The sequence below is a fragment of the Eriocheir sinensis genome, chromosome 70, assembly GCF_024679095.1.
Source record: "Eriocheir sinensis breed Jianghai 21 chromosome 70, ASM2467909v1, whole genome shotgun sequence".
NCBI classification, from domain to species: Eukaryota; Metazoa; Arthropoda; class Malacostraca; order Decapoda; family Varunidae; genus Eriocheir; species Eriocheir sinensis.
The window spans coordinates 7803058-7827354 of record NC_066578.1 but is presented as its reverse complement, the minus strand read 5'-3'; the positions used below and the strand labels follow the sequence as shown (position 1 = coordinate 7827354).

The window sequence follows — 24297 nt, the reverse complement described above, 5'->3', positions numbered from 1 at the left end:
AAGGGCACCATGGCAGGCAGCACCAAGGCCTTTAGTGGCAGTGTTAGTATTAGTGTACAAGTAACTCTCGATTTACGCAAGTATTGTGTCCTTGAAGAGGTCACGTAAATCAAAAACAATGTAAATCAAACAAGAGGCAGGTTTGTACCTTTATTGCCAACTGTATCACTCTGACTCCTCTCCCTCTCGTGGTTCCTCCTCTGGCTGCCCTTCCCCTCGTGGTAGCACAGCAGCGAGGGTGTTGTTGTTGTTGTTGAGTAGCGTGGGTACTGTATTGTTGTTCAAGTGGCGCGCGGGAAGAACTGAGCTCAGCTGTGTGGCCGTGTGAGTCCAGTTGCGTGAGACATCTGGTGGCCACTCCATAAAATATCGCGTATAAGTGAAAAAAAACGTGTAAATTAAACATTTATTTGGATTCTGGACCACGCGTTATTTCAAAAACACGTAAACCAAACTCGCGTAAATCGAGAGTTACCTGTACCAGTATTGGCGATGACACATGCTTTGTTGATCTTAGGGTCACACTACCTCTAAAATCTTACTAACACATGCGCTGCCCCACTCCTGTTGACCTTCAGAGGTGTGTAGGTAAGGTGAGAGGCAGAGAGAGACCCGGTGTGCCAGATGTCCAGAGTGAGGACCGGCAGACACTTGCTAACTCTTATAAATCATAGTTGTTCCACCATGCCTTGGAGCACCTCTTTGTGATTGGCCTTAACATGAGTTGTATTGAGTAGTGCAACCAGTGACATAGTTCAGCTGCTAATAATTGCGCACTTACAAAATTATGGGCCACTGACAGAAGCTCCCCTCCTCCTCCTCCTCCCAGCAGTGAAAGGGTACCAGGTATTAATCGAGGGTTGTGTCCCGTCTCCTGGGGTCTGTTCCCTTCTCCTATAATTCCTTCCCCCTCTGTCTCTCACCGGCATATGACCACAGATGTTGCGCCGACTGAACGAAACTTTCCAACTTTTCCTCCTCCTCCTCCTCCAACTCTTCCTCTTTTCCGATACCCTATGCCCCTGTCCACCCAGCAGTGAATGGGTACTACCAGGTATTAATCGGGGGTTGTGTCCCGTCTCCTGGGGTCTGTTCCCTTCTCCTATAATTCCTTCCCCCTCTGTCTCTCACCGGCATATGACCACAGATGTTGCGCCGACTGAACGAAACTTTCCAACTTTTCTTCCTCCTCCTCCTCCTCCAACTCTTCCTCTTTTCCGATACCCTGTGCCCCTGTCCACCCAGCAGTGAATGGGTACAAGGTATTAATCAGGAGTTGTGTCCCGTCTCCTGGGGTCTGTTCCCTTCTCCTATAATTCCTTCCCCTTCTGTCTTTCTCCGGCATACGACCACAGATGTTGCGCCGACTGAACGAAACTTTCCAACTTTTCCTCCTCCTCCTCCTCCAACTCTTCCTCTTTTCCGATACCCTATGCCCCTGTCCACCCAGCAGTGAATGGGTACAAGGTATTAATCGGGGGTTGTGTCCCGTCTCCTGGGGTCTGTTCCCTTCTCCTATAATTCCTTCCCCTTCTGTCTCTCTCCGGCATACGACCACAGATGTTGCGCCGACTAAACGAAACCTTCCAACTTTTCTTCCTCCTCCTCCTCCTCCTCCTTACCCATGGGAAGCGACAAACTTGCCTGCTGGGGTTGTTTTATTCTTTCAATCTTGTTTGTATATTTTTTTTTTATGTGGGGACAATATTACTGCCACATATTCCAACATGGGAGGGACCAGCATTATGTGTCTCAGGAAGTCTTTCATCTACGTACTCTGCCAGGCTCCCTTTCAGTCCTTCTATATGCTTCAGCTTTCATATAAGTCTTGTGTGGTACTTTGCCTAATGCCTCATCCAGGTCTGAGTTCACACAATCTAGCCAAATGCCTCTCTCCTGTAACACGTCAATCAGCCTTGCATATACACAACCAGGGTCCCTTTCAGTCCTTCTATATGCTTCAGCTTTCATATAAGTCTTGTGTAGTACTTTGCCTAATGCCTCATCCAGGTCTGAGTTCACACAATCTAGCCAAATGCCTCTCTCCTGTAACATGTCAATCAGCCTTGGATCCCTTTCAGTCCTTCTATATGCTCCAGTTCTCATATTAGTCCTGTGTGGTAGTACTTTGCCTAATGCCTCATCCAGGTCTGAGTTCACACAATCTAGCCAAATGCCTCTCTCCTGTAACATGTCAATCAGCCTTGGATCCCTTTCAGTCCTTCTATATGCTCCAGTTCTCATATTAGTCCTGTGTGGTAGTACTTTGCCTAATGCCTCATCCAGGTCTAAGTTCACACAATCTAGCCAAATGCCTCTCCTGTAACATGTCAATCACCCTTGCGTTTCTTCCCCTCACCCACCTGTTTGTCCTTACGCATAACATCATAAAACATGTTGTATTTCTTTGTGATCCCTGAAGCTCCCTACTTTGCTTCATGAAGGGTTTGTCTGCTTTCCCAGGTGGCAATGCAGTGGATCTTGAATGTAAGTACTTGTATCAATCTTCCCCTTTTGTCCAACCTGTTCAGTGTAAATATTTATTATGAAGCCTTCCTCCCGGGCCTTGTAACAGCCCTGGGTGGTGTGCCGGGCCAGGGGCGGAGCACAGGGCTGTGTTTAAAGGGCTGGATGGGTTTAATTCCCCTCTGTATATTATTTTCAGACATTACTGCACGAGAAGCCTTAAAAAGCATGACCACTTATTTCTGGGGTAGTAGTTAAACGCTATTATGTGGATCATTTAAGTAACAGAATAAAATGTCCGCAGTATGTAGGAGAAAAATTTAATAATAACCAAATAAAAGAGAGAGAGAGAGAGAGAGAGAGAGAGAGAGAGAGAGAGAGAGAGAGAGAGAGAGAGAGAGAGAGAGAGAGAGAGAGAGATTCATGTTACTCATTTTTACATCCTCATTGTCTTGTAGTATGAGTGAACATGACTCACCTAGATGCAGTGTGTCCGGAACCTGCCTGACCATGTTCCTAGTGGATGTGTTCCTGCCATGAAGCACAAACCCTTGCACTCAGAACCTCCTCCTCCTCCGCTGCTTCCCTGCCTGTGTTTAGGGGATCCAAACCCTTGGTTGACACATACAGCGTTTGACCTCCACCCACCCTGCTTTTTTTGTTTTGTTTGTTTTTGTATAACGTGAAGCAAAAATTATAGTTTATGCCCCCTCTGTGTAATGCCTCCTGCCACCCCATGCTTTGATGCCACAGAACAGTGTGTAAGGGTGCAGCCACACTGCGCGCGGTTTGCTGGGAGGGTAGAGGGTAGCGGGATGCCTAGCAGGTCAGAGGCAAGAACAAACACGTTATCTAATACGAGTGGCCGTACAGGACGCGGGTAGCGGGTAAGCTTGGAGGGAACCCGCTACCCGCGTCCTGTATGGCCAGTCTTATTAGATAACGTGTTTGTTCTTGCCTCTGACCCGCTAGGCGTCCAGCTACCCTCTACCCTCCCAGCAAACCGCCTGCAGTGTGGCCGTTCCCTTACTGATGGCCTTGCAACACATGGCCATGTGTGTGTGTGTGTGTGTGTGTGTGTGTACAGGGGATCCTTGAGTTACAACATCCTCAACCTACGACATTTCAAGGTTGCAGCATAACCCCATAAATTATTAAAAATCCTTGTTTTGAGTTACGGCATTTGTGTCGTAATTACGAACTTCACGCATGAACTGGTTTGTGGCTGTGGCGTAAGAATACGTCGTCACACAGCGCTTGACCAAGGAATAAGGCAAGCTTCTTATATATATGATCATTACTATGTGCAATTGGGATTTCTATAAAGAATCTCTGGTCTTCATATTAAAAAATCTGCCTTGCCTCAGGACCTGGGACAATGCCTCTAGCGGGAATTTGGTTCCAGACTAAAACTTAACTCTGAGAACTAACATGCAAGTGTCCTTGGGTGTTTGCAGGGACTCCTAAATATTACTTTGCATAACATTTAGTGTCATTCACACATTACTGAACCACTAACACACTGACATGACACAAGGAATGGCTTTGTCAGCTTTGTTCATCAGAAGTACATGAAGTGGCTGCTGCCTTCTGTACCCGTCTGCCTTGACAACTTAGCACCAGAAAAACATGTACACAGACATTTCTCATGATTTTCAAAAGATGTGTGTGTATGTGTGTGTGTATGTGTGTGTGTGTGTGTGTGTGTGTGTGTGTGTGTGTGTGTATATTTACCTAGTTGTAGTTTTCCAGGGCTTTACGTTCGTGTGGTCCCGTCTCCATATCTACATTTATCCAACTTCTCCTTAAAGCCTTGCACACTCCTCACCGATACTACATCCTCACCCAGTCTGTTCCAAACCTCTTTATTTCTTTTGCGGGAAGCTATATTTCTTTATGTCTCTCAAGCATCTTCCCTTCCTCAATTTTCTACTGTGTCCTCTTGTGTGTTCCTGGTGGTAATTTCTTCTTTTAGTGGTAACTCCTCGTTGTCTACTTCTTCCATTTTGCTCAATAATTTGTAGATGTGTATTAGCTCTCCCCTTTCTCTTCTTTGTTCTTTGTGTGTGTGTGTGTGTGTGTGTGTGTGTGTGTGTGTGTGTGTGTATGTTTGTTTCTGCATCATACATAATCCCTGCCAACAGTTTTTTAATCACCCCGTCCCTGCACTTGCCTGAACCTTCTGATAGAGAACAGTTTTCATTGGTGCTGCTGCAGTGTTGAGTCTGAGTATGTTGGCGGCATTGGCGGCACTGCTTCCCTCACTGGTCTCAGCTCACAAAGGTAATGTGTCACCCTGTGTCCAGGCGTCGTCCAGACCACTGCCCTGCTGGACTACGAGGCCTCCACCAGCCACAACCTGACGGTGCGGGCGCGGGACCCCTTCACTGGCGGCCACACGGACACCCACGTCACCGTCGCGGTCACGGACGTCAATGACAACCCTCCAGCGTTCAGCCGCTCCGTCTTCAAAGGGGACGTGTCAGAGGCTGCGGCGCCGGGCCACCTGGTGCTGCAGGTGAATTACTTCATCAAATATTACATACTTTTCTACCTCTCTTAAAGTTATTACATACTTTATTATGAAAATTTCCCCATTAACTCTTATTACCTCCTTATAGATCTTCATTCCCATTCACTACCTGATAACATTTCATTGTCAATCATTCAAAAACTGATCTTATGCGCAAGTTTGATAAAGATAAGACCATCATGAAATCAAAAGTCTGAATTCTTTTTGTACTGTACCAAGAGAAGATGGCGCCACTATAAACACTTGCCTGCGCCGTGACGGGCTGGGGCCGAATACCATCCAGGCCCCTCAAGCAAGCCTGCCAGCGCTATAGGCCTAGACGTAAAAAGAAAAATGTAGACACGGCTTCACTCTCTGCCTCGTACAGGTTTCGGCAAGTGACATGGACACAGGCCCGGGCGGATCAGTGCGCTACTCATGCCTCAGGGAGTGCGACAGCTTTGAGGTGCGCGCCCTGGACGGTGCTGTCATACTCACCAAGGAGCTGGACGCTGAAACTGAGGCTCAACACGTCCTGACTGTGCTGGCAACAGACTCAGGAATACCCCAGCTCTCCTCCACCTCCACAGTGATCATTGACGGTGAGTTACTTGTAGACGGTAAACACTCATATAGCCAGATTAGTTATGCTGAAGGTGAGTTGTATGCATGAAGTTTTGAGATGCATGAGGTAGTGAATGTTATGGCTGGCAAAGATAGTATATTCCCACATAAGCTGGGTTTTAGCCCCTTGACTGTGGATTTCCTACAAGACCTCACCAAGCTACAGGAGTGGAACAAAAAGTGGCTGCTACAATTCAATGAAGAAAAATGTAAAGTCCTGCACCTTGGGAGGGGATATCCAGCACACCAATACCACATGGGAAACACTCCACTATCCACCACAGAGGCTGAGAAAGACCTGGGAGTGTATGTTACCAGGCTACCAGTGAAGGGATATCCAGCACACCAATACCACATGGGAAACACTCCACTATCCACCACAGAGGCAGAGAAAGACCTGGGAGTGTATGTTACCAGGCTACCAGTGAAGGGATATCCAGCACACCGATACCACATGGGAAACACTCCACTATCCACCACAGAGGCAGAGAAAGACCTGGGAGTACATCTTGCCAGGCTACCAGTGAGGGCGAAATCTGTGCCAATCGCAGTCAAGGGGTTAAGCACTTCAGCACCCAAGCACTCATATTTGACAAGGCTTTCATAGGAGTTTGGGGCATTTCCAGGGGTAGTTGTATGACCCTGATGGTAGTTTGACCCTTCTGCTGTACCTTGAACCTGAAAAAACACTCGTAGGTACTCAACTAAGCTCAATTTTGGACTTTGGGAATAGTTAAAGTGAGGATGGAGGCTGACATACTGACCCTATAGCCATGTTCTATTAAGCCTGGCCAGACATCCTCTTTCCCTACAGTTGTGGACTTCAATGACAACCCTCCAGCGTGGCGCCAGGACAGCTACTCCTGCCGTGTGTCGTCTGAGGCCCAGCCCGGCCACGTGGTCACCTCGGTATCCGCCACAGACCCCGACGCTGGTCAGGTCACGCCGCTCAGCTATGCCATTCACTCTGGGGACCGAGGCGCCATCTTCAAAATGGATCAGCTGACTGGTAAGGTTTATGTACAAGTGTGGATGACTTTAGACTTAACCCGGTAGCAGCGACGGGCCAAATTTGTGGCTTTACCATGTAGCAGCAACGGGCCAGATTTTTGCCATGATATAAACCCCAAAATGGATTATGCATAAACTGATTGCAAATGCGTTGATATATATTATGAAATGGTTTGTGTGAGGGGTGATTTTCTCTCATTTTTCTCGCTTAGGGGAAGGAGCCTTTAAACCCGGTAGCAGCGGGGATCATGTTTCTTAATGGTCCCTCTAAGCGAGAAAAATGAGAAAAAATTACCCCACACACAAACCATTTCATAATATATATCAAAGCATTTGTGATCAGATTATGTATCATCTATTTGGGGGGGTTAAATCATGGCACAAATTTGGCCCGTCGCTGCTACATGGTAAAGCCACAAATTTGGCCCATCGCTGCTACACGGTAAAGCCACAAATTTGGCCCGTCGCTGCTACACGATAAAGCCACAAATTTGGCCCGTCGCTGCTACACAGTAAAATCACAAATTTGGCCCGTCGCTGCTACATGGTAAAGCCACAAATTTGGCCCGTCGCTGCTACACGGTAAAGCCACAAATTTGGCCCGTAGCTGCTACACGATAAAGCCACAAATTTGGCCCGTCACTGCTACACGGTAAAGCCACAAATTTGGCCCGTCGCTGCTACACGATAAAGCCACAAATTTGGCCCGTCGCTGCTACACGGTAAAGCCACAAATTTGGCCCGTCGCTGCTACACGGTAAAGCCACAAATTTGGCCCATCGCTGCTACACGGTAAAGCCACAGATTTGGCCCGTTGCTGCTACCGGGTTAAGAAACATGATCTCCGCAGCTACCGGGTTAACTTGAATTGAACGGTGATTTTTTTTTTTTTTTCCGCAGGCGTGTTAACGGTGACGGCCCCACACAAGCTCAAGAACGTGACCTCCCTCAACCTGAACCTCTCGGCGAGTGACGGGGTGCATGTGGTCTTCACCGGCCTGCACGTCGCTGTGGTCGCCTCCAATCACCACGCACCGAGGTAACCTACATTTTTATTTTCTATTTATTTTTTTTTTTTTTTTACGGCAAAGGAGACGGCTCAAGGGCAGCAAAAAAGAGTGCAGAGAACAAAAAAAAGCCCGCTACTCGCCGCGCCGTGTTCTTGGCTTTTAATTACGTATAGTTTTTATTTTTGGTTATTTTTTATCATTATTATTATTTTCTTTTTCTGCCGTGTGGTGTATTAATGTTGTGGTGTTCTAGTTTCTCCTTTATTTCTTTTCTTTTTTCTTCATCTGCATCAAATTCCAGTTCTTCCTCTCCTTTCTTCCCTCATTCATCATCATTGCCAGCCACCTTGTTCTAGTTAACTTCTTTATTTTCCTTCACTCCCTCATTTATCATCATTGCCAGTCACCTTGTTCTAGTTAAACTCTTTATTTTCCTTCACTCCCTCATTCATCATCATTGCCAGTCACCTTGTTCTAGTTAAACTCTTTATTTTCCTTCACTCCCTCATTCATCATCATTGCCAGTCACCTTGTTCTAGTTAACCTCTTTATTTTCCTTCACTCTCATTAACCATCATTATAATTTCAGTCATCCCTCAAATGGTACGGTTTCCAATAATTCAGTTTTATGTGGATTTTCTAAGAAGATTTTTGAGGATTTTCAAATTTCCCGACAAGCAGGAAATTTAAAAATCCTTAAAGATCTTCCATTATAATCCGTATATAACCGAAACCTAACTATTGGAAACCGTACTATTTGAGGGACGACTAAATTCTTGTTCTCATTTGCAGTCTCCCATCTGGTGCACTCCTCTGTGTGTGACCATGTTATTGTGTTTATTTATATTTTATTTACTCATTTGTTCTTATTTCATCATCTTTTTACTGTCACAGGTTCAATCGCACGCTCTACGAAGCTTACGTGGAGGAAAACTCATCTCCCGGGCAGCTGGTCATCAACCTTGTAGCCACGGACCTTGACGCCTGGGACCTGGGCAAGCTGCGATACACCATCCTGTACCAGACCTCAGAGGGAGCCTTCACCATCGACAAGGAAGGTAGAGAAAGACCGTGGATTTCCGAGTACCGTTGAATTCTAGGTTCCTTACTAATGAGACTTTCTATATAACAAAGTGACCTCATTCTTTGTTGATTTATACCTTACAAACTTGATCCCTTCCCAGGCAACCTCCTGCTAATGAGACTTTCCATATAACAAAGTGAGGTCATTCTTTGTTGATTTATACCTTACAAACTTGACCCCTTCCCAGGCAACCTCCTGCTAATGAGACTTTCCATATAACAAAGTGAGGTCATTCTTTGTTGATTTATACAATGCAAACTTCACCCCTTCCCAGGCAACCTACTAATTATGAGACTTTTTATATAACAAAGTGACCTCATTCTTTGTTGATTTATACCCTACAAACTTCACCCATTCCCAGGCAACCTGCTAATGAGACTTTCTATATAACAAAGTGAGGTCATTCTTTGTTGATCTATACCATTCAAACTACTAATGAGACTTTCTATATGACAAAGTGATGTCATTTTTTGTTGATTTATACCATACAAACTTCACCTCTTCCCAGGCAATCTGTACACTGAGACACCCCTGGATCGCGAGTCTCTGCCGGTGCACAACCTCAAAGTGTCTGTGATGGACGAGGGGGGCCGGGCCAGCTTCACGGCGGTGCGAGTGACGGTTCGCGACAAGAATGACAACCCACCAGTCTTCACCCTGCCGGAGTACCAGGCGAACATCAACACTGACGTGGCTCCCAGGACAACCATTCTCAAGGTGGGGGACAGCGGGCAGGGAGGAGAATACAGGGAAAGAGGAAGAGAGGCAGAGGGAAGAAGGAGGAGGGGAAGGAGGAGAAAAAAGAGACAAGGAAGAGGAAGAGAAAAATCAAGGAAAAAAAAAATCAGAATGAAGACAAAAATAATTAAAAAATGTAAGATTGCAGGGAAGAGGATGAAGGCTGTGTTTGTATTCCCTAGTGATAGTTTGATGAGGCTTCTGTACCATGAACGTGAAGAAACACTCATTAGAACCTGGCTTATCTCCTTTGTGGCCCTGGGAAATAGTTGTTGAGAGAGCTGAAAGTCTTACCTAGCTACTAATTTTGGCTGTTATGTTGTCTCCATTCTCTGTAAAGGGCCAGGATGTTTACTATATAATCCATTGTGTACTTGCCCAGCACACAGTGAGGTTGTTTTGTCTTTTCTAACCTTCATATCCCTCTTAAGAACCTGTAAGTGTAATATTTTTTGTCTGTTTCCCTTACCTAGCTACTAATATTGGTTGTCACACTCTCTCACAGGTCGAGGCCAGTGACGCAGATGAAGGAGTGAACAGTGAAAGAGATTGAGAATATGTCCCTTAATTTCAACTCACCCTTTCCTGGCTACTAATATTGGTTGTCACTCTCTCTCCATGCTCACCATCACAGGTCGAGGCCAGTGACGCAGATGAAGGAGTGAACAGTGAAAGAGATTGAGAATATGTCCCTTAATTTCAACTCACCCTTTCCTGGCTACTAATATTGGTTGTCACTCTCTCTCCATGCTCACCATCACAGGTCGAGGCCAGTGACGTGGATGAAGGAGTGAACAGTGAGGTCAGGTACCGCATGTATGAAGCCAACAGTTCCGAGGCCCTGGAGCTCTTCTCGGTCAACCCAACCACCGGCGAGGTCACCGTGGCCCAGACCATCCATAGCCGAGGTAATTCATCCAAGACTCACTCGCAGGCAGATGTTCATTTTCTATATATTTTCTCTGCCATTATTTTCCTTTGTAACAGGTAGTATTTCTGTCCTCTGAGTCTTATTATTTCTCGGGTATGTTTTTCGAATCTTGTATTTCTTCTGACATGTTCATTTTAATTTCTGTTTCTGTTTTCTGTTTTGATAGTTACGCCAGCGGGCATTTTCATATCTTCCATTTGTATATCTTGAGCTGTCTCCTTTACTGTAAGAAGTGTGAATTTGCATGCACGAGTGATATAGAGAGACTGTTCCGTTAGTTCTATAAGCATCAATGAACTTCCAAAATCATACAGAAAATGGTGTACCAGTTTTCATATCTTCCAATATTGTATCTTGATCCGTCTCCTTTACTGTAAGAAGTGTGAATTTGGATGCACGAGTGATTACCGTTTATAGAGAGACTGTTCCGTTAGTTCTATAAGCATCAATGAACCTCCAAAATCATACAGAAAATGGTGTACCAGTTTTCATATCTTCCATTTTTGTATCTTGATCCGTCTCCTTTACTGTAAGAAGTGTGAATTTGCATGCACGAGTGATTACCGTTTATAGAGAGACTGTTCCATAAGTTCTATAAGCATCAATGAACCGCCAAAGTCATACAGAAAATGGTGTTCCAGTTTTCATATCTTCCATTTTTGTATCTTGATCCATCTCCTTTACTGTAAGAAGTGTGAATTTGCATGCACGAGTGATTACCGTTTATAGAGAGACTGTTCCGTTAGTTCTATAAGCATCGGTGAACTTCCAAAATCTTCCAGAGAATGAAGTGTACCAGTTCTTCATCCGTGGCGAGGACAGCGGCTCCCCACACCACCACGCCGATGTGCCTGTAACCATCTTCCTGCTGCCCCCGCACGAGGACCCCCCGCACTGCGCCAGGAAGTATGCACAGTTCTTCATCAGGGAGGACGCCCCCATCGGTGAGTACCCACAACAGTATTACAACACACACACACACACACACACACACACATACATACATACATACATTACAGTACTGGGAGGTCATACACTCATTTCTCAGATATCACATTAACCCGTCCACTGCAATTGGCATGGATTTGGCTTTCACTGGTAGCCTGGTAATATACAGTCCCAGGTCTTTCTCTGCCTCTGTGGTGGATAATGGAGCGTTTCCCATGTGGTATTGGTGTGCTGGATATTCTTTCACTGGTAGCCTGGTAACATACAGTCCCAGGTCTTTCTCTGCCTCTGTGGTGGATAATGGAGTGTTTCCCATGTGGTATTGGTGTGCTGGATATTCTTTCACTGGTAGCCTGGTAACATACAGTCCCAGGTCTTTCTCTGCCTCTGTGGTGGATAATGGAGTGTTTCCCATGTGGTATTGGTGTGCTGGATATTCTTTCACTGGTAGCCTGGTAACATACAGTCCCAGGTCTTTCTCTGCCTCTGTGGTGGATAATGGAGTGTTTCCCATGTGGTATTGGTGTGCTGGATATTCTTTCACTGGTAGCCTGGTAACATACAGTCCCAGGTCTTTCTCTGCCCCTGTGGTGAATAGTGGAGTGTTTCCCATGTGGTGGGGGCTTCGTGGTGCAGTGGTTAGCACACTCGGCTCACAACCGAGAGAGCCCGTGTTTGATTCCCGAGCAGAGTGGAAAAATTTGGGCGGCTTTTCCAATACCCTATGCCCTTGTCCACCCAGCAGTGAATGGGTACCAGGTATTAATTGGGGGTTGTGTCCCGTCTCCTGGGATCTGTTCCCTTCTCCTATAATTCCTTCCCCTTCTGTCTCTCTCTGGCATATGGCCACAGATGTTGCACCAACTAAACAAAACTTTCCAACTTTTCCCATGTGGTATTGGTGTGCTGGATATCCCCTCCCAAGGTGCAGGACTTTACATTTTTCTTCATTGAATTGTAGCAGCCACTTTTTGTTCCATTCCTGTAGCTTGGTGATGTCTTCTGGTAGGAAATCCACAGTCAAGGGGTTAAAGAATTCACATCACAAACTGCACCTCATAACATACTGTCCCCATCTAGCCTCCTTCTGTAAGCTCCAAGTGTTTCCTTGTGTTGCCAGGCAGTGTTGTCACGTCCCTGTGGCTGGCGGGGCCGCAGGAGGTGCAGTACTTGATCATGGTGGACGAGGGCATGAAGGCAGCCAGCGAGGAGAGGGAGTCTGGGGAGAGCTCAGGGCCGTTCACCGTGACCCCCGCTGGCCTGGTGGTGGTACACAGGGCCCTGGACCATGAGCGGCGCCGCACTCACCGGATCACAGTCACAAACCGCACATTGGCCACTCCGCCCACGCTGGACTACATGACCATATCTGTGGTGGTGAGTTGAGGGCGGAAAGCAGCGAGTTTTGATCCCTTATATGTACTATTGATTGGGGTTTTGATTTTGGGCTGAAATGAGGGTCAAAAGACATTTTACTTTATGGGTCTTGAATTGATTGGGTGTTTTCTAATATGGCCAACAGGTGATGGATGTGAATGACTGCCCTCCGCGCTTCCCTGAGTCCAGCTACACAGCCCTGGTGGCCGAGAACAGCGAGGTTGGGGCCACCGTCACCATCCTCACGGCCACTGATGACGATGAAGGGAACCATGGTCAAGTAAGCGTTGCCCGTGTCGCTGTGTCATTGTCAGTATTATTTTTTGTACAGCTAAGGAGACAGTTCAAGGGCATAAATAAAAATAAATAAAAAAAGCCCGCTACTCACTGCTCCCGAACAGAGGTCAAAGGAGTGTCCATAACGAGAGGTCAATTTCAGGAGGAGAGATTAATGAAAACCTTCCCTTGAATGGAGTATTAACCCATCCACTGTGATTGGCATGCATTTGGCCTTCACTGGTGGCCTGGTAACATATACTCCCAGGGCTGTCTCTGCCTCTGTGGTGGATAGTGGAGTGTTTCCCATGTGGTATTGGTGTGCTGGATATCCCTTCACTGGTAGCCTGGTAACATACAGTCCCAGGTCTTTCTCTGCCTCTGTGGTGGATAGTGGAGTGTTTCCCATGTGGTATTGGTGTGCTGGATATCCTTTCACTGGTAGCCGAGTAACATACAGTCCCAGGTCTTTCTCTGCCTCTGTGGTGGATAGTGGAGTGTTTCCCATGTGGTATTGGTGTGCTGGATATCCTTTCACTGGTAGCCAAGTAACATATAGTCCCAGGTCTTTCTCTGCCTCTGTGGTGGATAGTGGAGTGTTTCCCATGTGGTATTGGTGTGCTGGATATCCCTTCACTGGTAGCCTGGTAACATATACTCTCATGTCTTTCTCTGCCTCTGTGGTGGATAGTGGAGTGTTTCCCATGTGGTATTGGTATGCTGGATATCCCTTCACATGTAGCCAAGTAACATATAGTCCCAGGTCTTTCTCTGCCTCTGTGGTGGATAGTGGAGTGTTTCCCATGTGGTATTGGTATGCTGGATATCCCTTCACATGTAGCCAAGTAACATATAGTCCCAGGTCTTTCTCTGCCTCTGTGGTGGATAGTGGAGTGTTTCCCATGTGGTATTGGTGTGCTGGATATCCCCTCTCAAAGTGCAGGACTTTACATTTTTCTTCATTGAATTGTAGCAGCCACTTTTTGTTCCATTCCTGTAGCTTGGTGATGTCTTCTTGTAGGAAATCTGCAGTCAAGGGGTTAAGTGTCTACTCTCTCTCCTCAGATCCAGTACAGCCTCGGCCCCGATGACAGCGCTGTAGTGAAGTCAACATTCCGCATTGATCCCCACACTGGGACGCTGACCCTGGCCGCCCCGCTGGACCGCGAGACCATGGCCCAGTACTCCTTCACCGTCACGGCCACTGACGGGGGCCCCAAGCCTCTGTCCACCAGCACCAGAGTCACGGTGATGGTCCAGGACTACAACGACAACCCTCCAGTGTTCACCAAAGACACTTACGTCACTGCTGGTAAGACACTGCAGGAGTCTTATGAATGATGAAAAGGAAACTGATTTTCTCTGTAATACATCACTGGCTGTACAGGTTTTGTATATTTACATTACCAAATCAATTTTCCTCACCACCAGTGCCTGAGGACACGGCCACTGGCACAGCGGTGGTGGAGCTCAGCGTGACGGACGCCGACCAGTCCGTGGCCGAACTGGACTTCTTCATCACCGGCGGCGACCCTGACGGCCAGTTCCTGGTGCACGCCTCAGGGGAGGTGAGTGTGGGCCCCTGGTGAGGCACAAAAACAATGGTGGTGTGCTAGTAACATAAATGTTCCTTAGGGTCGTATTTTAAAACATTTCACCGCCCAAGTTCACATATTTGCCAGGGCTTTTGTATGAGTTTAGGGCTTCCAGGAGTAGTTTCATGACCCTGATGGTAGTTTGGTCCTTCTTCAGTGGCATGAACTTAAAAAAACACTCATTAGAACCCAATTCATTCATTCTTTGACCTTTAGAAACAGTTGGTGTGAGCAGTGAAGGTGTCTTGTAAGAGTGGCCTTAACCCAGCAGCAGCGGGGATCATGTTTCTTAATGGTCCCTCCAAGCGAGAAAAATGAGAAAAAATCATCACTCACACAAACCATTTCATAATATATATCAAAGCATTTGTGATCAGATTATGTATCATTTTGGGGGGTAAATACCATGGCACAAATTTGGCCCGTCACTGCTATATAGTAAAGCCACAAATTTGGGCTGTCGCTGCTACACGGTGAAGCCACAAATTTGGGCCGTCGCTGCTACACGGTGAAGCCACAAATTTGGGCCGTCGCTGCTACACGGTAAAGCCACAAATTTGGCTGTCACTGCTACACGGTGAAGCCACAAATTTGGGCTGTCGCTGCTACACGGTAAAGCCACAAATTTGGCTGTCACTGCTACACGGTGAAGCCACAAATTTGGGCTGTCGCTGCTACACGGTAAAGCCACAAATTTGGCTGTCACTGCTACACGGTGAAGCCACAAATTTGGGCCGTCACTGCTACACGGTAAAGCCACAAATTTGGGCCGTCGCTGCTACATGGTAAAGCCACAAATTTGGGCTGTCGCTGCTACACGGTGAAGCCACAAATTTGGCCCGTCGCTGCTACACGGTGAAGCCACAAATTTGGGCCGTCGCTGCTACCAGGTTAATGAGAGTCCTGGTGTTGTGGTCTACCCTCCAGGTGTACGTGGCCGCTGAGCTGGACCGGGAGAGGCAGGGCGAGTACACCCTCACCGTCACCGTCACCGATGGGAAGTTCACGGCCAACACGACGGTTACCGTGACCGTCATCGACATCAACGGTTGGTGACAGTAAAGTCTTGTTGCCTGAGATGATGCTTGATAATGAATGGTATTGCAGTAATTGAAGAGGTATAACAACAGATAACCGACTTGCAGTAATTAAAGATGCATAAAAACATGTAATAATGTGTTTGAGGTTCTTTGCAATGTTTAAACTAATAGATCATGAATTAACTCTTAGACAGTAGTGGAACAGATAGACACTGCAAAATTCAGTCACTCAGTTTTGCATGGCAGAAATATAACAACACTTCCAGATTGCGCATGGGGGCTTCGTGGTGCAGTGGTTAGCACACTCGGCTCACAACCGAGAGAGCCCGGGTTCGATTCCTGGGCGGAGTGGAAAAATTTGGGCGGCTTTGCCGGTACCCTACACCCCTGTCCACCCAGCAGTGAATGGGTACTACCAGGTATTAATCGGGGGTTGTGTCCCGTCTCCTGGGGTCTGTTCCCTTCTCCTATAATTCCTTCCCCTTCTGTCTCTCTCCGGCATATGACCACAGATGTTGCGCCGACTAAACCAAACTTTCCAAACTTTCCAGATTGCGGTAGAATCTATATATAGGTGATACTTAAAACATCTATTATGCGGCGTAACTATATATAATGCTATGGTCCTAAGGTCGGCAATGAATATAGATGATTCATTTTGCGGGGAGCTTCTCTTCAAATACTGCTGCCGTCTAAGAGTTAAGTAAATAAAGTGTCCAGCATTTCTGTGACTCACACTGACGCCCTGCCCGGCAGACAACGGCCCGGTGTGCAAGGAGCCAATCTACCGGCGGGAGATCTCCGAGGACGCCACCCCAGGCACCCACGTGGCATCCATTGTGTCCTGGGATGCTGATGAAGGCACGGCTGCCCGGAGTCGCTACATCCTCACCGGGGACAGCGCCAACCACTTCAGTATTGACCAGCTGAGTGGCCACGTGTCCACGGCCACACAGCTGGACAGGGAGGCACGGGACCACTACCACCTCACAGTAAGTACTCACACGCACACACACACACACTGACTGACTGGAGGAGGAGGTGGTTTGTGCAAGAAACATTCATGATTTTAAGGAAAAGTTGGATAAGAGAGGATATGGAGACGGGACAGAGCAAGCGTAGCTCTTTTCCTGTATGTCACAACTAGGTAAACTAGGTAAAATACACACACACACACACACACACAAGCATATGCACGATGAAGCTAGGGAGGAGAATGGTGTAAGGTCAGAGAAGGCAAGGCAAATTTTTTTTCCATTGAGACATGAAACTAAAGAAATGATGCGTATCTGCTGATTGAAAGGACTCAGTTTGGGTCTATATCAATTTTTTATTTCCCCTTCGACGCCCTTTCATAGATCTCAATAATAACAGCAGAGAAGATGGCGCCACTATAAACACTTGCGTACGCCATGACGGGCTGGGGGCGAACACCATCCAGGCCCATCAAGCAAGCCTACCAGCACTATACATGTAGACGTAAAAAAATAATAATAAATAAATAAATAAAATATATCAATACTAGTTGTAGCCAGGTTAGGATAATGGTCCCTAGGATGGTATGTGACTCTGGGCATGACTCCAGGTTGTGGTGGAGGACTGGGAGCACCAGGCCTGGCAGTGTGAGGTGGTGGTGGAGGTCCAGGTGACGGACACAAATGACAACCCCCCGTCCTTCTCCCGGGCCGCCCACGCCGCCACCCTGCCGGAGGACGCGCCCATCAACACCGTCGTCGTCAAGATGTCTGCCACCGACCCTGACCTCGGTAAATGACTGGTTTTGACTGTGGATTAGGTCTGGGTATTTTTTTTTTTTTTTTTTTTTTTTTTCTGCAAAGAAGACAGCAACATAAAACCTCGACAATAGAAGGAATAATGAGAGGTCAGAAAAGGTCAGTGTCGGGTGGAAGTTCAAGATAAACAAAATTTTCATATCTTAAACATACGTGAACAAGATTATTTTTGGTTGTAGATGAAATTGAACATACTTAACCCGTCCGCTGCGATTGGCACGGATTTGACCTTCACTGGTAGCCTGGTAACATATAGTCCCAGGTCTTTCTCTGCCTCTATGGTGGATAGTGGAGTGTTTCCCATGTGGTATTGGTGTGCTGGATATCCCTTCACTGGTAGCCTGGTAACATATAGTCCCAGGTCTTTCTCTGCCTCTGTGGTGGATAGTGGAGTGTTTCCCATGTGGTATTGGTGTGCTGGATATCCCCTCCCAAGGTGCAGGACTTTACATTTTTCTTCACTGAATGATAGCCACTTTTTGTTCCATCCCTGTAGCTTGGTGAGGTATGACTGTAGGAAATTCACAGTCAAGGAGTTAATAATATTGTCTCCCCTGTACCCCCAGGCATCAACCGACGTTTGCGGTACAACTTTGTGGACTCAGCGGAGGGCCACTTCACCATTGACGAGGTGGAGGGTGTGGTCAGCCTGGCCCGGCCCCTGGACCGTGAGACAAGGGACTCCTACAGCCTGACGGTGCGTGCGGTGGACCAGGGAAGCCCACCGCTGTCATCCACCACGCAGCTCACGGTCACGGTCTCAGGTTCGTGGGATGTTTTGACGTGCCGCTGTCCTGTGTTTCCTAGGGGGCTTCGTGGTGCAGTGGTTAGCACACTCGGCTCACAACCGAGAGAGCCCGGGTTCGATTCCCGGGCGAAGCGGAAAAATTTGGGCAGCTTTTCCGATACCCTACGCCCCTGTCCACCCAGCAGTGAATGGGTACCAGGTATTAATCCGGGGTTGTGTCCCGTCTCCTGGGGTCTGTTCCCTTCTCCTATAATACCTTCCCCTTCTGTCTCTCTCCAGCGTATGACCACAGATGTTACGCCCACTAAACAAAACTTTCCAACTTTCCCTGTGTTTCCTTCCCTCAGCGTCTTGTAGGGCATAAGTACCAGTGAATATGCAAAGGCCATTAGACACACTTCTTGCAAAAAAACTACCATGCAAAACCTAAACTCCCTGAAAACATATAGCTCGGCATTATGACACGTTCGCTTCTTACATCAGCTATTGCTAAAGGTCAAAGAGGGGGTCAGCTGAGTTCTATTAAGTCTTTCTTCAGGTTCATGGTACAGAAGAAGGGTCAAACTACCACCAGGGTCATAAAACTACCCCTGGAAATGCCCACAACTCCTACGAAAGCCTTGTCAAATAGGTGTTTCTTCAGGTTCATGGTACAGAGGAAGGGTCAAACTACCACCAGGGTCATAAAACTACCCCTGGAAATGCCCACAACTCCTACGAAAGCCTTGTCAAATAGGTGTTTCTTCAGGTTCATGGTACAGAGGAAGGCTCAAACTACCACCAGGGTCATAAAACTACCCCTGGAAATGCCCACAACTCCTACGAAAGCCTTGTCAAATAGGTGTTTCTTCAGGTTCACGGTACAGAGGAAGGGTCAAACTACCACCAGGGTCATAAAACTACTCCTGGAAATGCTCACACCTCCTAGGAAAGCCTTGTCAAATAGGTGTTTCTTCAGGTTCATGGTACAGAGGAAGGGTCAAACTACCACCAGGGTCATAAAACTACCCCTGGAAATGCCCACAACTCCTACGAAAGCCTTGTCAAATAGGTGTTTCTTCAGGTTCATGGTACAGAGGAAGGGTCAAACTACCACCAGGGTCATAAAACTACCCCTGGAAATGCTCACACCTCCTAGGAAAGCCTTGTCAAATAGGTGTTTCTTCAGGTTCATGGTACAGAGGAAGGCTCAAACTACCACCAGGGTCATAAAACTACCCCTGGAAATGCTCACACCTCCTAGGAAAGCCTTGTCAAATAGGTGTTTCTTCAGGTTCATGGTACAGAGGAAGGGTCAAACTACCACCAGGGTCATAAAACTACTCCTGGAAATGCCCACAACTCCTACGAAAGCCTTGTCAAATAGGTGTTTCTTCAGGTTCATGGTACAGAGGAAGGGTCAAACTACCACCAGGGTCATAAAACTACCCCTGGAAATGCCCACAACTCCTACGAAAGCCTTGTCAAATAGGTGTTTCTTCAGGTTCATGGTACAGAGGAAGGGTCAAACTACCACCAGGGTCATAAACTACCCTGGAAATGCCCACAACCTCTAGGAAAGCCTTGTCAAATAGGTGTTTCTTCAGGTTCATTGTAAAGAGTAAGTGTAAAACTACCACCAGGGTCATAAAAATAACACTGGAAATTCTCACACCTCATAGGAAAGCCTTGTCAAATAGGTGTTTCTTCAGGTTCATGATACAGAGGAAGGGTCAAACTACCACCAGGGTCATAAACCACACCTGGAAATGCCCACAACTCCTACGAAAGCCTTGTCAAATAGGTGTTTCTTCAGGTTCATGGTACAGAGGAAGGGTCAAACTACCACCAGGGTCATAAAACTACTCCTGGAAATGCTCACACCTCCTAGGAAAGCCTTGTCAAATAGGTGTTTCTTCAGGTTCATGGTACAGAGGAAGGGTCAAACTACCACCAGGGTCATAAAACTACCCCTGGAAATGCTCACACCTCCTAGGAAAGCCTTGTCAAATAGGTGTTTCTTCAGGTTCATGGTACAGAGGAAGGGTCAAACTACCACCAGGGTCATAAAACTACCCCTGGAAATGCCCACAACTCCTACGAAAGCCTTGTCAAATATGTATTCTTGGGCGGTCTTATAATACGACCCACACAGTAACACCTCAGTTGCTATGATATTTAAAAAGCCTCAAGAAATAATAAACCCTTCAAATTAAGCCTCACTGATATCATGTGGAAGGTAGAAGTATTTTTAGTATAGCTAATGAGACCATCCTCAATATATTTGTAAGCCTCCAACCATTATTTCAATTTTTTTATATTTTTTTAATTATTTACTTTATTTTTTATCTACTTTTTATTTTCTTTTTTTTTCTTTCTTTCTTTATTCATTTTTATTTTTACTTTTTTGTGTGTGTGTCCGAGAGTGCTTCAAGTGACCTCCGTCCCCCCACAGATGTGAATGACAATGCTCCGGAGTTTGTGAGGAAACTCCACGAAACTTCCGTGGTGGAGAACACGGCCGTGGGGACAGAAATCCTGCGGGTCATGGCCACCTCGAGGGACATCGGCGTCAACGCAGAGATCTCTTACTCCCTGCAGCACACCACCTTAGAGGAATACCTGCACATCCATCCTAAGACTGGTACATATGGTCAACACACATATTATATTCTGAGAACCAAACATACCTAAAAAATGTGGATATATACACTCATTAACCCGTCCGCTGCAATTGGCATGGATTTGGCCTTCACTGGTAGCCTGGTAACATATACTCCCAGGTCTTTCTCTGCCTCTGTGGTGGATAGTGGAGTGTTTCCCATGTGGTATTGGTGTGCTGGATATCCCTTCACTGGTAGCCTGGTAACATATAGTCCCAGGTCTTTCTCTGCCTCTGTGGTGGATAGTGGAGTGTTTCCCATGTGGTATTGGTGTGCTGGATATCCCTTCACTGGTAGCCTGGTAACATATAGTCCCAGGTCTTTCTCTGCCTCTGTGGTGGATAGTTGAGTGTTTCCCATGTGGTATTGGTGTGCTGGATATCCCTTCACTGGTAGCCTGGTAACATACACTCCCATGTCTTTCTCTGCCTCTGTGGTGGATAGTGGAGTGTTTCCCATGTGGTATTGGTGTGCTGGATATCCCCTCCCAAGGTGCAGGACTTTACATTTTTCTTCATTGAATTGTAGCAGCCACTTTTTGTCCCATTCCTGTAACTTGGTGATGTCTTCTGGTAGGAAATCTGCAGTCAAGGGGTTAAAATTTGTAACAATACATAACATTCTATATAACTATCATTATCTTACTGGAACTCTAAGTAACCCTAGGCCCCAGTAAGAGTAGAAAGGTGGCAAGAAGCTTGGATTTGGTAAGGGCATAACAGCAAGTCTCGGAGGGTAGCAAAACACAAGGTATGGAAGTGATGTTCAGCTTGGAGATATAGGAGAAGGGAGGTACAAGTGTATTGCGGCGACTAGGCCTGATAAGGGAGCCTCCCCTGACCCATTTGGCGAGTGGGGTAGGTACCGTAAGGAGTGGCTCTCCCATCACGCTGGTCGCGGGTTCAATCCCAGGCAGCCGGCGAACACCCTCTCCTTGTCTTGCTTAATTTCTCGTGTGTTTCGATACACTCAGAGGACGTGTGGGGCCGAGAGAACAGTAGAAAAGAGTAAATCAAATCTCAGGGCATTTCACAAGGCCACTATAAACTATACATTCCTTACACACTCCAAATCATTCTGCAATATATATAAATAACCTGTTAGTTGAGGGTGAAGGAAGCAGAATGATGATGATGATGATGAACCTGGTTGCTGGATATTACAGCTGAAAATTGGATGAGTCTGTCGAGTGGGTGTGACGCTTCCATTCTCCGCAAGCCCTCACGACCCCTCTCCCCCGCTCTGCCACAGGTGTGATAAGCATCGGCGCTGAGGTGGACTTTGAGCACGTACAGCAGGTGGTAGCGACGGTCGTGGCCACGGACGGAGGGGTGCCGCCACTGTCCGCCACGGCCTTGGTCAATTTAACGATCGCCGATGTTAACGACAACTCCCCGGTCTTCACACTCCCGTCCTACACCGCCACGGTCAGGGAGGACGCACTGCAGGGGGCCAGTGTGGTGCAGGTTAGCGAGGGCCTATTTTTCTTCTTCTAATGAACCTCCTCCTCCTCCTCCTCCTCCTCTTCCTCTTCTGTACTTCAATTTCCTTTTTTTTTTTTTTTTTTTTTTTTTTTTTTTTTTCACCTCCTCCTATGTATTAATACCTCCTCCTCCCCCTTCTCTTCTTCTTCTTCTTCTTCTTCTTCTTCTTCTTCTTCATTTTCTTCCTCATTCTTTTTTTTCTTCTGTTTTTTTCCTCCTTTCTTCCTTTTTCTTCTTCCTCCTCTTCTTCTTCTTCTTGTTTTCCTTCTCCTTCTTTCCTCTTCTCCTCCTCCTCCTCCTCCTCCTCCTCCTTATCTATTTCCTCCCGTCTCCATAAGGTCACTACCAATGCCAAAATAACAGCAGGTTCTAATTTCCTTCTCACTCTCATCAACAAACCAAAACCAACCTTCAACCACACTAATGCGACTTAACTTGCTTGTATCGGGAGGGTCCTGCTGGCGATGACAAGCCCAATACGTGATCGGGCCATGGTGGCGGAATAACAGCTATTTTCCGTCGCAGGTCTCGGCCAGCGACATCGACTACGGGGTAAACAGCCTTGTCCGCTACAGCATCAGGGCGGGAAATGACGACCACTGCTTCACCATTGACGACCACACTGGGATCATCACCGTCATCAAGAAACTGGATAGGGAGAAGGTGAGGAACTATGGATGAGTATATCGTTTTGGTATAGCGCTCACGTGATGTGGTTTTCCCTGTTCACAATTTTGCTCATCAGGAAGGCCGTTCAATAGATTAAGATTAAGATTATATACAGCCAGGAGAAGATGGCACCACTATAAACACTTGCCTGCGCCATGGCGGGCTGGGGCCAAATACCATCCAGGCCCCTCAAGCCCTACCAGCATGATAGCCAAACCTCTTTAAATTGTTGCATGCACTCTCCCAATGTGTGTGTGTGTGTGTGTGTGTGTGTGTGTGTGTGTGTGTGTGTGTGTGTCATTCGCCATGGTCTGATCACGCACCCTCCCTGGAAGTGCTGGAGCGCAGGTGTCAGATCTCTATGGCACTCTCGTAATGTGGTTTTCCTTATTGAAATAGTGTGGCTGTCTGAGTGTTTTTCTGTCTGGTCGGTCATATAGTTTAACATTTTCTTTTATATCTTTCTTTCTTTTTCCTTCCCCTTCTTCTTCTTCTAATATTTCAACATCTTCTTTTTTTTCTTTTATATCTTTCTTTCTTTCTTTTCCCTTCCTGCTTCTTCTTTTTCTTCATTTTTTTCTTAATTTTCTTCCTTTTTTTCTATTTTTTTCATTTGTTTTCCTTCTTTTTTTCTTCATTTTCTTCTCCTCCTCCTCCTCCTCCTTCTCTTCATTTTCTTTCTTCTTCGTCATTCTTTCATTTCTTCATCTCATTCCTCCTCCTCCTTTTCCTCCTTTCTTCTTCATCTTCTTTATCTCATTCCTCCTCCTCCTCTCTTCTTTATCATTCTTTCATTTCTTCATCTCATTCCTCCTCTTCCTCCTTCTCTTCTCCCCCTCCCAGGTCGCGCAGTACCAGTTGACGGTGGGCGGCATGGACTTGGGCAGCCCCAGCAACACTGCCATCACCCAGGTCACTATCCAGGTGGGCGACATCAATGACAACGCCCCCAAGTTCACGCAAGACAACTACACCGTAATCGTTCAGGTGAGCCGAGAGGGTAGCGGTGTGGTTAACCTGTCCGCTGTGATTGCCACGGATTTGGCCTTCACTGGTAGCCTGGTAATATATAGTCCCAGGTCTTTCTCTGCCTCTGTGGTGGATAGTGGAGTGTTTCCCATGTGGTATTGGTGTGCTGGATATCCCTTCACTGGTAGCCTGGTAACATACACTCCCAGGTCTTTCTCGGTAACATACACTCCCAGGTCTTTCTCTGCCTCTGTGGTGGATAGTGGAGTGTTTCCCATGTGGTATTGGTGTGCTGGATATCCCTTCACTGGTAGCCTGGTAACATACACTCCCAGGTCTTTCTGCCTCTGTGGTGGATAGTGGAGTGTTTCCCATGTGGT

At 46.8% G+C, this 24297-nt stretch overlaps 1 protein-coding gene and 1 long non-coding RNA gene across 9 annotated transcripts in view; both read left to right on the top strand.

Moving 5' to 3' along the window:
* The window catches only part of LOC126988823 (fat-like cadherin-related tumor suppressor homolog), a 105000-nt gene that overhangs the window by 66066 nt on the left and 14637 nt on the right, over window positions 1-24297 (top strand). For 7 of the 8 annotated variants that reach the window (XM_050847250.1, XM_050847249.1, XM_050847248.1 and 4 more), the window contains 21 exons: window positions 2464-2487; window positions 4773-4984; window positions 5367-5580; window positions 6417-6611; window positions 7514-7652; window positions 8518-8681; window positions 9216-9424; window positions 10209-10353; window positions 11159-11320; window positions 12445-12701; window positions 12847-12981; window positions 14043-14289; window positions 14409-14545; window positions 15500-15620; window positions 16369-16604; window positions 17198-17378; window positions 17972-18169; window positions 20588-20776; window positions 22047-22261; window positions 22805-22942; window positions 23792-23935. In XM_050847250.1, the coding sequence (XP_050703207.1) occupies window positions 2464-2487; window positions 4773-4984; window positions 5367-5580; window positions 6417-6611; window positions 7514-7652; window positions 8518-8681; window positions 9216-9424; window positions 10209-10353; window positions 11159-11320; window positions 12445-12701; window positions 12847-12981; window positions 14043-14289; window positions 14409-14545; window positions 15500-15620; window positions 16369-16604; window positions 17198-17378; window positions 17972-18169; window positions 20588-20776; window positions 22047-22261; window positions 22805-22942; window positions 23792-23935 (3662 nt within the window). The remainder of the gene's footprint in view (window positions 1-2463; window positions 2488-4772; window positions 4985-5366; window positions 5581-6416; window positions 6612-7513; window positions 7653-8517; window positions 8682-9215; window positions 9425-10208; window positions 10354-11158; window positions 11321-12444; window positions 12702-12846; window positions 12982-14042; window positions 14290-14408; window positions 14546-15499; window positions 15621-16368; window positions 16605-17197; window positions 17379-17971; window positions 18170-20587; window positions 20777-22046; window positions 22262-22804; window positions 22943-23791; window positions 23936-24297) is intronic. The other variant, XM_050847246.1, reaches the window with a different exon arrangement.
* Window positions 5-2211, top strand: LOC126988824 (uncharacterized). Its single transcript, XR_007742562.1, has 2 exons — window positions 5-1054; window positions 1468-2211. It is a non-coding gene; the product is annotated as an uncharacterized LOC126988824 (long non-coding RNA).